This window comes from Aptenodytes forsteri, unplaced genomic scaffold (assembly GCF_000699145.1).
Source record: "Aptenodytes forsteri isolate BGI_AS27 unplaced genomic scaffold, ASM69914v1 Scaffold97, whole genome shotgun sequence".
NCBI classification, from domain to species: domain Eukaryota; kingdom Metazoa; phylum Chordata; class Aves; order Sphenisciformes; family Spheniscidae; genus Aptenodytes; species Aptenodytes forsteri.
In genome coordinates this window covers 2,293,697-2,306,803 of record NW_008795036.1, presented here as the reverse complement: position 1 = coordinate 2,306,803, position 13,107 = coordinate 2,293,697, and the positions used below count along the sequence as shown (strand labels likewise).

Here is a 13,107-nt window from a genome sequence, read left to right as displayed (position 1 = left end):
CGAGGAGGGGAGCTGCGGCCTCGGCTGGCGGGAGCGGGAGGGTGCCGCCCCCCGCCATCTTGGGTGTGCAACTGTTGCACCTCGCCGCCATCCCTGTGGGAAGGCTTAATGGGGCTGTAATGCGTGGTGGCGTCTGTGGTGGGCTGGCGTGGCAGCGAGACGGGGTGTCTCCTCAGGGCTTTGCGTTTCTAGCGCGCTTGCAGCTCATACCTCGGGGAGGAACCCCAAGAGGGGCTCCAAGGGCTCTGGAAGAGCCTGCTGACCACGCCATTCGGGACTGAATTTTTGATGCTGTCATAAAAGTTGATAAACTGAGACTGTAGTACTCTGTAACCAGTGTCCCTAAACTTCAGTTGCAGCCGGATGTTACTGATTTTTTACTTTTTTTTTTGCAGTGATCCTATGAATTCCAAAATGAAACAGAAACTGAATGCAGAAAAATCATCAGGACCTTTGCAGGTATAGGCTTTAAAGTCTTGAAGCTAGAATATGGGAGCAGATAAGGGATAGAAAATAGAAGATGAAATTTATAAAGAGTATCTCAAACACAGAATTTGCTTTGTTCTGAGGTGTGTGCTCAATTCTCTGGGAAATGGTCCTTCTGTCTGACACAAGTTTTATATCTGCTGAAGGAATACAAAGGGATCTGTTGCAATGTGCTTCCACCTGGCTTATGTCCTGTTGGCTTGAGTAATCTCCTGGCAGGCAGTGTGCCTTGGGAACACTCTGTCCTGCTTGGGCATATGTGCTTATGGCTACTTTTTTTTCTTACTGCTCAGCAAGTCCTTTTTACTTTGACACTCATCTTGTTGTCTTTCCGTATGATTTTTTAGTTACTGGCTACCTGCCTTAGTTCGGTTACTGAATCAGTCTGGCTGCTAAGGGGTTGTAGAGAAGGTTCTGTAGTCTGTCCTTTATAGGGATGAACTTACTAAGAGTTAAATCTGTCTTGAGCATGCTTTAACTGAAGTATTCATGCAGGCAGTTCTGTTTCTAAAGTCACCCTCATGGACCATAGTTGCCTTGGAATTGGTGGAAATGCTTAAAGGACTTAGGTGTTTAAGAGGTTATTGATAGGAAGTTACTGAAGTTTATACCTATTCCAGTCTTGTTACAAGACTCTTGTTAAACCTTTTAATGTAGGCCCTGGTTGGAATTGTACAAATAGCATATAAAATAGAGGCTACTAGCCTTCTATCATGAGGGATAGAGTGATTGTAATGAAAATTTCTGGTATTAATGAAAATTGCCAGCTGATAAGTCTGACTTAAACACACGGTACTCTTGTCCTGTAGTGATTCTAGGGTATAAATTCCTCAGTGTGGCTTTTTGCACTTTCAATGGGTTAACTCAAGTATTAGCCAATAATTTATTGGTGGAGTATACTTAACTCTACCCTTCAATAGGAGCAAGCAGTGTCTGACACATGGTGTGATTCTTGTTCCCACAGCAGTTAGTGTTTGTCCTTTAGTTCAACAGTAGGATAATTGGTGGCAGAAACTACCGTGGGAAAGGTGAACTCTTGTCATATGAAGTACAGTGTGAATCAGTAACTTTCTCACGCTGGTGTGGCATTGTATTCTGGCTATTCTTGCTCGGTTGTCTGCCATTGTTTGCTATCCCATGGTGGCAATGTAACCAACCCAATCAGAAAGCCTTAATGCAGGAAATAGGTATTTATGCATGACAGGAAAGGTGATAAACATACTGTTTATACAAAACAATAGCCTGTCTGGATTGAAGCAAGGAAGCTTTAGATCCATTTTAATGGATAATCGAAGCAACACATCTATCTAAATGAACACCACTTGAGCATGTGTTCACAGGTAACAAAAACAGGTACTGCCTAAAGTTTTATGTGTGACTTTACCAGGTAAACTTGCAATTGCAGTCACTTCTGTCTCTGCCCTGTGAAGTCTAATACTGCTGTTGTCAAATACAAACTTGAGAGCTTTGGCTGAAGTTTACATGTATCACTGCACTGTAACTTGCCTTGCAATCTAGTCAGAATAGTTCTGCTATAAGGCCTGTTCACATTCCTTTATGAAGGGTAAGGGTTTTATAAGAGGCAGGGACTGAGCATAGCTTTGTGATTAAGATCAATCTCTGCTACAAATAACTAGATCCCCTTTTTTACACAAGCCTTAACATAGACTAAAGTATCATCTTTTTGTCTTGAAAAGATGAACCATGGGTTACCTTAACGGAAGCATGACATTCCAAACTTTCAGTTTATGTAGAGAAGAATGGCAACTGTCTGAAGCCATGTTTGTCTTTTTAGAAGTACCTCACAGACACCACATGCAGTGCTGCCCCAAGACGAACTCTTAAAATGATTCAGCCTTCAGCAACAGGTTGCATGATTGGCAGACGTAATGAGGTATGAATTAAAAGATAACCTGTAGATGTGTAATTATTTCTACTCAGTGAAATGCTTTGAGCTTTTAACTGAAAACTAATATATTTGAAAAAACATATAGTCCGCTAACTAGTGTAACACAACTTAAGCTCACTATTATTTTAGTAAGAAATAATATTAAAAACTAGCAATTTCTGAGTACTTCAGGCAAATGTTTGAGATTTTTCTTTTGTTAAACCTATGGGTATCAAGGAAGATGTCTGTAAACTAGAATTATAATGTGACAAAAGCGGGGCTTATAAAGACTTTATTTGCACTCATGAGTGAGCAGACTTACAAGTTTGTCTTTTTAAAAAAGCTGAAATGTTGCTCTGAAGTTAAACCTGCCTGTGTTTTATGCAGAAGAAATCTTCAGTCAAAAGGAAACTCTGGAATAACAAGTTCACCTCAAAGGCTTGTAAAGCTGAGGTGTCTGTGGACAAGGAGCAAGAAAATGAGAATATGAATGATGTCATTCAAGCTGTAGATCTCATGATAAAAGGTATGTGGTAATTCCTGAAATGTTTTCTTGCACTTAAACACTATGCTCCCATTGGAATATAATTTGAAACTCTGTTCCTTTGTCAGTTAGATAAGGGCTTTGTCTGGTTTTGTAATGCCTAGCAGGAATTAATGTTGCTTATCCTCTATAGTATAGTAAATACAGTATAGATATCTAATGTTTAAGAATGGGTTTATGGTAACCAGTAGCTGAGAACTATTGTGTGCAGCAGTGTTAAGAAGTCCTGTAGCTTGTTACTTTGGCTCAGCTACGAGCTTTCAAGTGACTAACAATTAAGTTGACATGAAAGCCTGTTTTGCCATAGTGTGCTGTGTGCAGTTTCTCAGAACCATTAAGCCCAATATGGACAGTGACTTGGGAATAAGACTTCTGTCTTCCACGAAGTACGCACTGAGACTGACACTTGCAAATGTTACCATCTTGCAAAGCCTGGTGCCATGCTTGAGGCAGTTTCTTGAAGACTCTGCCTGTGTAGCTGTTAATACAGTGTAGGATCCCTGTTTTCTGTAAGCTTATGTCTCTAGTTGTAAATTTACAACTAATCTCTGGGAAAACACTATATGGAGTGAGTTCTTACTATCATAGTTTATAGATACCTAACTTGTATACAAATGTTCTGAAGGTGATCTCAACAATTCAGTCTTAGCACGGACTTACTGTAGCTTCTTACTTCAGGAAGTCCTTCATCTCAATATTGGAAAGAAGTGGCTGAAGAAAGGAGGAAGGCTCTGTATGAAGTGCTTCAAGAAAATGAAAAGGTAGCTAGTGAAAGATAACTAACTTCTTTACCACTGGCTATTGTCTTCCTGTTTTAACACTTTGTTATTTGAACTCAGTTACACAAAGAAATCGAACAGAAAGATGGTGAAATTGCCCGCCTAAAAGAAGAAAATGAAGAGCTAATGTCCCTTGCTGAACATGTGCATTATATGGCCAGCATGATTGAGGTACTTAAAGGAATGTTCTGTTAATGTTGTAGAATGAAAAAGTGAGAAACCAGCAAAGAGATTTTTAATGAATCATGACTTCTGATCTGACCTGTTTCCTGTGGTATTGCTCTAATCCAGAGGCATAAAGCCCCTTCCAGGGGATGAGGTTTTCCACCTTAGAACCCACAGGAGTAATGAGGAAGTAATAAGAGTGATGTTTTCTGAAGGGGAGATTCAACCTATTGTCTTAACAGAACAGGCTTTGCTTGTTAGAGGTGGTAACAAGGGAAGGAAGGGTTCATTTTCACTTTTCTGATTATTTTCAAATACTTAATATGTTGTGTGAGGCTGCTGGCTAAATGAAGTGTTTGTACTGGCTGTGTCCTTTTAGGAACTAAACTTGAAGCAGGGACACACAAAGTGGAGCAGTGAGAGGGAGAAGGGAGCACCTATGCTCTTTAAAGTAAAGGTTTCACTGAGGAATTGCCAGTTTCGTGGCCCAAAAAGGGCTAATGCACAAAGTCTGTAGGGTTGATGAACTTGTAAGTTTCAAAACAGCTTCCTCTGAGAATTCCTTGGGGATGGGTAGTTGTGTCACTGATTCCGTGACTCCTCTAACAGGAGTAGATTGTCTGTAACAGCCTCTGAAGCAGTGATAAATATATAGAGCCTTGATACTGAAATTATCAGCTAGGTTGTTTTTGTAGGGGTTGAGCTCTCAACTGGGATATGAAGCTGGGTGCCTGGAAAATATTTTGATTCTCTGATTAAACTGGGGAGGTAGAAACAAAATGGAAGATTATTGCAAGCAACTTGATCAAGTTAATTTTCAGTTAGTGCAATTATTTAGATCAGTCTCAATAGACTCCACTAATTTGCTACACTTGAATTTCTTTTGGTATTGAGGGAGTGCTGCTTGTTAGTGATAAACTCACAGGCAGAAAGGACTTAAAGAACTAATGTAGTTGGGAACTTCTCTGCAGTTCCTCAACAGTTAAGTTCACTTATTAGTTGTAAGCTGCTCACTTCTGAGGGTTTAATGAGCCTTAAGTGATATATCAAATAACCAGAAGCCTCAAAAGCAGCTTCTTACAGTCCTGTTTTTCTTCCTTAGATCAGGTTAGGTGAGGAACTTTTTTAGTTTGATCAAGTGCTAGAAACTGCTGGGTCTTCTAGTTCATCTAGGCTTAATGTAGCTTCCTTTTCTCCAATTAAAAATTATAAACTTAATCTGTTTTATAGTAATTTTTCTAAAATTAAACCTAAATAGTACTATAGTAATATTTAACTTGGGAAGCTGTTTCCTATATTTTAGGTTGCCTAAGATAAAACCTGTCCTACAGAAGAAGTTAAGGAAGACTTAACAGTCAACAAAGCAGATGGGGGCTGTGAGTTAGAGGTAGCAATTTGAGCTGAGCTCAAGTGTCTGAGATTTTTGTGACTGAGGAATGTTTTAATTATATCAACAATCTCCAAATGAAGATCATTAGTTTGCTTAGGTCAATATGCACAGTCTTATTTCACTGGCTATTAAGTAGAAAAAGCATTAGGTTCACTGTCTTCTGTTTCTTTCTAGAGGCTAACTGGGCAAGCACCTGACAATCTTGAGACACTGGAGAGTCTGGCTCTAGAGGAACCCAAACAAGAAAATGAAGAGCTTAACTGTGGCGATGATGCAGACAGCACTTCTGAAGAAGGGCCATCACAAGTATCATGTGGCTTAAGGGAGAGTATATCAGACCTTGCTTCAAAGGAAGCAAATTACTTGCAACTGGAATGACAACCTTTAAATAGGCTTATGTATGTGGCTTTTAATTGCAGGCTTCCTCTTGAAAGGATACACTAAAACTTCTCAGGTAAAGAAACTCTTGTGGAAGCATTATGGCTGTCGGGTTTTAAGTGGAATTATGTTGCAGTGGGAGTATCTGGATACCATGTAGAAAACTTACTACGGGCTGCATTTAGTTGCTTGTATAAAATGCAAATACTGTGTATTTCAAACTGTTGTGTAAATATCTTATCAGTTGGTGTGACATAAGTGAAAATTGATAAATAAATCTTTGCCTTACCAAAACAGCCTCTTACTTGAGTGGGGAATGGCTAGTTCTAGGTTTAAGTCAATTGTGACTACTGTAGATGGAAGCTTTCAAGTTTTTTAGGGAGTGCCTAGGCAGTTTTTAACTCCTTAGATTTGCAGAATTCTGGAGAACAGTGTTTTTGGTGGATAGGGAAAGCAAAATAACTTGTGTGCTGTTGGTGAGGCTTCAGAAAGTCAAGAATGGGTAATAAGAGTTGAGATCTGAACTTTAGACTTAAGCTTTTCAGGTTTTTTTAAATAATTGCCTCTGTCTCTTAAGGGAGTCTTTTCAAAGATGAGAGCTTAAGTAAGCAGAAAGTATTAGACAGTCTCTTAGAATACATTCATTGGCTTGTAAAGAAAAGGTGGGGTGTTCTTGCTCCTAATAGCAGCTGTACTGAAAATTAGATGGAGACAAAGCAGCCTACACTTCAGAACTATTCAGAAAGGAAACTCAATGTTTTTTTTCAAAGTACTGCTCTGGTATTTACCAAGAGATGAGGCAGCTTTTTACCAAGATAGTAATGTTCTGAAGGGTTTACAGGAATAAAAAGCACTCTTTAAAACTTTGAGCACCTTATCTGGCCTCCATATGGGGAGGTGGGGGGGGGAGGGAAATGCTTGCAGTTGAAAGCACTGAGGTAGAAGGGGAGAGTTAGTTGAATACATGTCTTCCAGTCCTGTGTGAACTCAGCAGTTGTTCTGTAAGTAACGAGGTCTTCCAGTGATAGGCTTTAAAAGATGGTGGCCATTGCAGTATCTTGTGAAGAGCTTGAAGTTGAGTGGCTTTCAGGAGGCAGAGAGAGTCAGAGGGATTCTGGCTTATGGATCTATTGGGCCTTGCCGAAATGGGTGCTTCAGGGTATGCGTGAACACATCCCTGGAGCTACCAGACTGGCACCTTTAGATTCCTTCCATATCTTATTCTCTCCCTCTCTCAGTAAATTAATAGATGTTTTACAACTGATTTCAGTTGTGACATTCAGGGAATGTCAGAACTATTGTAGGAAGTAATATTCCGTCTGGCTTCCATGTCACCTTGAATCTGGTAACCACAAGGTAAGGTGGCATATTTTCCTGGGAACTCTGCAAACAAAAGATTACACCTTCCAATTTGTGCTCTAGAGGGTGCTTAGACATAATCCTTTCCATCACAGTGCAGAAATGGTGACAAAGGTGTGTCCTTTAACTCACACTGATGCTGTGTTTAAGAGAAAACAAACTGGATGCTGGATAACTGCTTTGTAGAGTAACCTTGGTTTTCTGTTCAAAAGAAAGAGATAATACTGTCAAGTGACTTAAACCTCTCTAAGCAATTTTCATGTCAAAGTGGTTCTTCAACAATAGTAAATAAGGAAACATAAATTTTAACTTGTTAGAATAGTCTTTATGCAGTGCAATTTAGCAGAACAACCAGGGGATCAGGCCCAGCCAGCATGGATTCATGAGAGGCAGGTCCTGCTTGACCAACCTGATCTCCTATGACCAGGTGACCTGCCTAGTGGATGAGGGAAAGGCTGTGGATGTGGTCTACCTGGACTTCAGCAAGGCCTTTGACACTGTCTCCCACAGCAGTCTCCTAGAGAAGCTGGTGGCTCATGGCTTAGACAGGTGGACTCTGCGCTGGGTCAAAAACTGGCTGGATGGCCGGACCCAGAGAGTTGTGGTGAATAGAGTTAAATCCAGTTGGCGGCCGGTCACGAGCGGTGTTCCCCGGGGCGCAGTCCTGGGGCCGGTCTTGTTCAACATCTTTATCGATGATCTGGATGAGGGGATCGAGTGCACCCTCAGTAAGTTTGCAGATGACACCAAGTTGGGCGGGAGTGTGGATCTGCTGGAGGGTAGGAAGGCTCTGCAGAGGGACCTGGACAGGCTGGATCGATGGGCCCAGGCCAACTGTATGAGGTTCAACAAGGCCAAGTGCTGGGTCCTGCACTTCAGCTGCAACAACCCCATGCAGTGCTTCAGGCTTGGGGAGGAGTGGCTGGAAAGCTGCCTGTTGGAAAAGGACCTGGGAGTGCTGGTTGACAGCCGGCTGAACATGAGCTGGCAGTGTGCCCAGGTGGCCAAGAAGGCCAGTGGCATCCTGGCCTGTATCAGAAATAGTGTGGCCAGCAGGAGTAGGGAAGTGATCGTGCCCCTGTACTCGGCACTGGTGAGGCCGCACCTCGACTACTGTGTTCAGTTTTGGGTCCCTCACTACAAGAAGGACGTCGAGGTGCTGGAGTGTGTCCAGAGAAGGGCAACGAGGCTGGTGAGGGGTCTGGAGAACAAGTCTTATGAGGAGCAGCTGAGGGAACTGGGACTGTTTAGCCTGGAGAAGAGGAGGCTGAGGGGAGACCTTATCGCTCTCTACAACTACCTGAAAGGAGGTTGTAGCGAGGTGGGTGTTGGTCTCTTCGCCCAAGTAACAAGCGATAGGACGAGAGGAAATGGCCTCAAGTTGTGCCAGGGGAGGTTTAGATTGGACATGAGGAAAAATTTCTTCACTGAAAGTGGATAAACATTGGAACAGGCCGCCCAGGGAAGTGGTTGAGCCCCCATCCCTGGAGGTATTTAAAAGATGTGTAGATGAGGCACTTAGGGACATGGTTTAGTGGGTGGTGGTGTTGGGGTGACGGTTGGACTCGATGATCTTAGAGGTCTTTTCCAACCTTAATGATTCTATGATTCTAATTTAGTTAAGTTATTCATGGTGAACAGTCATTTTTCAGAGGTGGCTTTATTTTTAAACATCAGGAGTATTTTTCATTTGCAGAGAGTATAGAAGGGAAGAAAGCGCTGTTGCATAATCAGCTGGCCGGGCAGACCAATCCAACTGAGACAGCAAGTGCAACTTCGCTTCCACCATTTCACCTCCTGCTCTGTGAACTGCTGTAATACAGGTGCTGTTGTTAGAACAAAGAACTGCCAGAAAGTAACAAATCCAGAATTTGCATGCATTATCTGCATCTGGCTCTTTATTTTCATCAAGATGGTCAAGAAGAATGCTTATTAGATTTAAATCTTGTGCTTTTTCTTGATTGATTTTATTTAAATAACAAAGACAAGACAGTCCCTTGAGTAGCTGGATCTTTCTGTTGAAATTAATTGTGTACAAAATAAATCATGCAAGTTCTTCATGTAGGCTGATGGATGTATCGCAGCATTTGGCCCACCTGTAATAGAGGAACTTTTTACATCAAAAAGACATGCCACTTAGTGGTACGTACACTTGCACCTAAAGTCTTCAAACCAAGGCTACTATGGTTTTATTAATGTTAATTCATTAGCAAATTCATTAGCAGAGAGAATAGTTTGCTGTATAAACTCTTGAAAAAACATGCTGGGGGAGAAGACTGGGTATGCGAGCTGAATTGTGTAGGAATAAAAGCCATATACGTGCTGTATCTCTGTCACGGATGTACTGGGCCTTGATCAAACAATCTCCCTATGCCTATTAAATCAGAAATATTAATGTATGAAAGTGTTGTTAGAAGTTTTATGATGCTGCATTAATTGCTATTTTAAAATGTTCTAAAAGGGTCAAGTTTCCCTTATTGTCCTGAAAACTCCTGAGTATTTTTTTAAAACATGGATGCAGTAGAACTCTCTTATATAGTAAATGTAGGAACTTTGTATGCATGTGTGAAAGGCTTGCCAAATGTGTAGAAATCATACAGAGATTTGTGTAATTAGTTCTCTTAACAACCATCTTGCCTTTTATTTTTGTTGAAGTTTATAGTGAAACTCTCATTTACCACTGAAACATAGCTATGTAACAGCTGAAAATCAACATCACTAAAGACAAAAATTTCAGAGAACATTCTGTCTAGCAGAATAAAATTACCGGTTCTGGAACCTAACTGCAGAATGTGATTCTTTCCAAGAAGTCATAAATGCTTTTGTGCACTGACTCGATCAGCATGCTGACTCCTTCTCACTGCAGAGGCTATGGCCATGATCTCGTCTTTCACTGAAGTATCCTAAGGCTGCTCAGAAGTGCGATGCACCTACTGTGTCCTAGCACTTCTCCCATAAAATGTGCATGTCCTAACAGGACAGAATTTCAGATATGTAAGACTAAAGTGGGGGAGACTAGGCCATTTGCAGGTGTTGGATGTTTCAAGAAGGAACAGCTGTGCAGGGACTAGCAGAAGCAAGCAAACTGGGGGGCAGGTGGATGGCTTGTGTGTGGAAGAACTTTTAATTGGTTTAGCAACAATAACAATTTTAGTGTAAACACCCATTGTATTTAAGACAATGTGTGGAGAAATGAATTAGACCATAATAACTACTTGGCTGAGCAGCTGAAACTCACTTGGTGTTTGGCATTGTATTGCTTACATGAGGGCCTACAGCATTGCCATGTGTTGCAGCTTATTTTGCAGCCTGTATATAAGTAATGAAGTTGGTCCTTGATTTTTGCAAGGAAGCACGCTGCATATTCATTTACTTTTCCTTAAGGGCCATACGAGGTTGTTTTCAGAACTGGATTTGAGATTTTGAGCAGAAGGTTTGCAAATCTGCTGAGGCTGTGTGTTTCCAGTGCTCTGTTTTTGAAACTGAATTGCATTGTTACCATCAACATTTTCTTCAGCAGGAAATGTTTACTGTGTATTGTTAATTTGTCTTTCCATGCTTGTAATAACACAAAGTAGTTCAGCAAATGATAATGGTGTTCTGGGAACTTTAATTTGCTGCTGCTTTGTCGATCTGCCAACAACCGTCTGTAACGAAATGTGATCGTCTGTGTTCAAGGTCAAACCCTTGGGTATGACAATACCTCTGTTGTACCTTCGGGGGCACCGCAGCCATTTGAAGCGGGGCACTGTGGATCCTATCATCAGGAAAATTCCATTGCAAATCAGCAAAGCAGGGGTCCGTACTTAAGATATGCAGTCTGGCAGTCCTATTGACTCCTAATTTTGAATGCTTGAAGTCAGCAATAATCAGTATATAACAGACTGCAGCATAGGGTAAAGCTATAGTAGGTAGCTTTCCTAAAGGTATAGCGGGTACAGGAGGAGCCTTGCCAATAGCAGTGTGAAACTCTGCGCAGCCTAACTTAAGCTGCTGCTGTAGCTATAGTATAGAGGCACTATGGGTTTATATCTACCAGGCAGAACGCAGAGGGACAATAACAGCATGTCAGGGGTAGTGAAAACCACCATAGTTCATGAAAAGCATGAGGTAAGAATAAGCCTCCAACAAAACCATCAGGCAAACCCCTTTCCCGAGCGCATTTTTCCTGGTGAGCTCCCTCCCTCTTCAGTCTCCACTGCTGCTGAGTTATTTTGGTACAGTAACTTTTTCCTAAGATACTTTTCTGGGGTGACCCAGACCTTTAAATTTGTTTGAGTCAACCTGCTGCAGCCCTAAGAAAGAGGTTTTATGATTACTGCCTGCTGGTTCCTTCTTTGCTAATTGGTAAGTGTCTGTCTTGTTACAATCACCTCTATGCATCTGGTTTTTCCTACTCCACAAAGGAGAACTCTTGCATTAATGTGGTAGGAAAGGGCAGCGTTGTCAGCTCTGCGAGCATAAGAACGTGAAAGTTATGAGACAAATATGTTTTGTTCCTTTTTACTTGCCTTCTGTTTTGGAAGCTTTAAGGTTTGTTCACTCGTTCACAAGGGTTTGTTACCCTCAGGGCAGAAACTTAGAGGATTTTGTTTGGTTTTGTTCTTAAATTAAGTGTGTGATTTTTTTCATATGTTGTCATGAATCATGTTAGGACGTGATTCTTTGTTTTATTTACTTTTCTAAAAGAGTATTAATGCTCAAAGTGAAATTTAACCTCTATCCATCTATATGCCAGGTTCAAGCTTGTCAGTCTCGGATACCACAATAGGAACTAAACTTGGTCTAACCGTTCTCACTGACATTCCTGTGAATTTCCTCATTGACTTCACTGAGAGCAGGATTTGCTCCTGTCTGGTTCGTATGAGCTGTATATGTGGCTTTTAATGGTTATAATGGTGTAGCAGATCAGCTTTATGTTAATAAACTTCTCAAAGGGTGGATTTAAACTACAGTGAGATGAAAGTAGATGTAAGTTTGACATCAAGCTCCATTTGACATGGTACCTGTATATGGGAGCAGCCCTATGCTCTCTGCAGCTTTGGCTCTCTGCTCGGTAGGCAGTTCTGCATTCCCCAGGTCTGCGCCGTAAGCCTGAATGTTTGTAAGAGGAAGAGTGTCTTCTGTCTGAGACGAGTCTGCCTTCACAGAAGGGAAGAAGTAATCAGCGAAAGGTTGGTAACAGTCCTGGAGCCTCTTCAGCATGTTTTCTGCTAGTCCTTTGTGGAGCCTTTCTTGGTAAGTATCTTCAACGACACACAAAGCTGGTTTGCTCTGAACTTAAACTAGGAGTAGCTAGAAATGTAGGGTGCTAGTGTGTGCTTGAAAGTAAACTCATCTCACTTGTTCCTAAGCGACAATTCAGAATGTAGCACCTACAACCTGATGACTTCACAGCTTTTGCTTTAACAAAATCATGTTCCGTGCTGTGATACGCAATCTACGAGCAAGCTTTTGACAGACAGTATGTATTACAGGTAGGAGCTTTTGACAGATATGGGAATGTAAGAATATACTCATCTTTTTAAATAGTATATGCCTCTTGCTGATGCTCTGGGACGGGAGCAAGGGCCTGCACGCACACATTGAAGCAACCAGAGAAGGAACACTGAGAGGGCACAGTCCTCCCCTTGCTTCCAAAACAGCACTTTAGTTTAAAACTGGCTTTTTTAAAATGTGCTTTGGGTGACCTCTCAGAGGTACAACTAAGAGCAGTCGTTTTCACTATAGTTTCATCCCTTCTCTACTTTTCCTACTTTTGTGGTTTGTGTTTATTTCAATTACTAAAATAGTTTGCCACTTACCCCCCCTTGGCCAGCAGAAAGATTAAAATGCAAGAGTTGTGCATATTAAACCGCGATTTAGTATTGCACCATTTCTCCCCCTGCACAGAAGTTGCAGTTCTCTGTCTGCCCTCAGGCAGTAGTCCTTGCTATGTGTATTGTTCACTTATAAAAACATCTAAATTAGAGCAAGATCTTAAAGTAATGGTCTTCTAAGTCTTACCAAAGTTGCTATGGTATGAAACACAAATTATTTCTACGCTGTAAGAAATCTAGCAGGCAACTTCATGTAATTTAGCTAAACTTTTTGAGATTGTTGTAAAGTCTTGTCCTGG

General features: G+C 41.3%; 1 protein-coding gene across 3 annotated transcripts; it reads left to right on the top strand.

Annotated features, from left to right (window-relative positions):
• The first annotated feature begins 402 nt into the window (after positions 1 to 402).
• GMNN (geminin, DNA replication inhibitor) lies at positions 403 to 8,765 on the top strand. 3 transcript variants are annotated; one of them, XR_657427.1, is made up of 7 exons: positions 403 to 459; positions 2,282 to 2,380; positions 2,762 to 2,900; positions 3,597 to 3,679; positions 3,758 to 3,868; positions 5,427 to 5,706; positions 8,686 to 8,765. XR_657427.1 is itself a non-coding variant. In XM_019471360.1 (6 exons), exons 1-6 carry the CDS (start codon positions 403 to 405, stop codon positions 5,628 to 5,630), a joined length of 690 nt encoding a protein of 229 aa, XP_019326905.1. In that variant the 3' UTR covers positions 5,631 to 5,953. The 3 variants fall into 3 exon arrangements, 2 of the variants coding, with proteins under 2 accessions (XP_019326905.1, XP_009274938.1); XM_019471360.1 differs by lacking the exon at positions 8,686 to 8,765 and having other exon boundaries at positions 2,765 to 2,900; positions 5,427 to 5,953; XM_009276663.2 differs by lacking the exon at positions 8,686 to 8,765 and having other exon boundaries at positions 5,427 to 5,951.
• Positions 8,766 to 13,107: the final 4,342 nt, after the last annotated feature.

Excerpts from the sequence above, each read along its gene's own strand:
- GMNN (XM_009276663.2), top strand. The coding sequence starts at position 403 with ATGAATTCCAAAATGAAACAGAAACTGAATGCAGAAAAATCATCAGGA. Across the intron at positions 2,381-2,761 it reads TGATTGGCAGACGTAATGAG|AAGAAATCTTCAGTCAAAAG; the intron begins GTATGAATTAAA and ends TGTTTTATGCAG. Across the intron at positions 2,901-3,596 it reads TGTAGATCTCATGATAAAAG|GAAGTCCTTCATCTCAATAT; the intron begins GTATGTGGTAAT and ends TTCTTACTTCAG.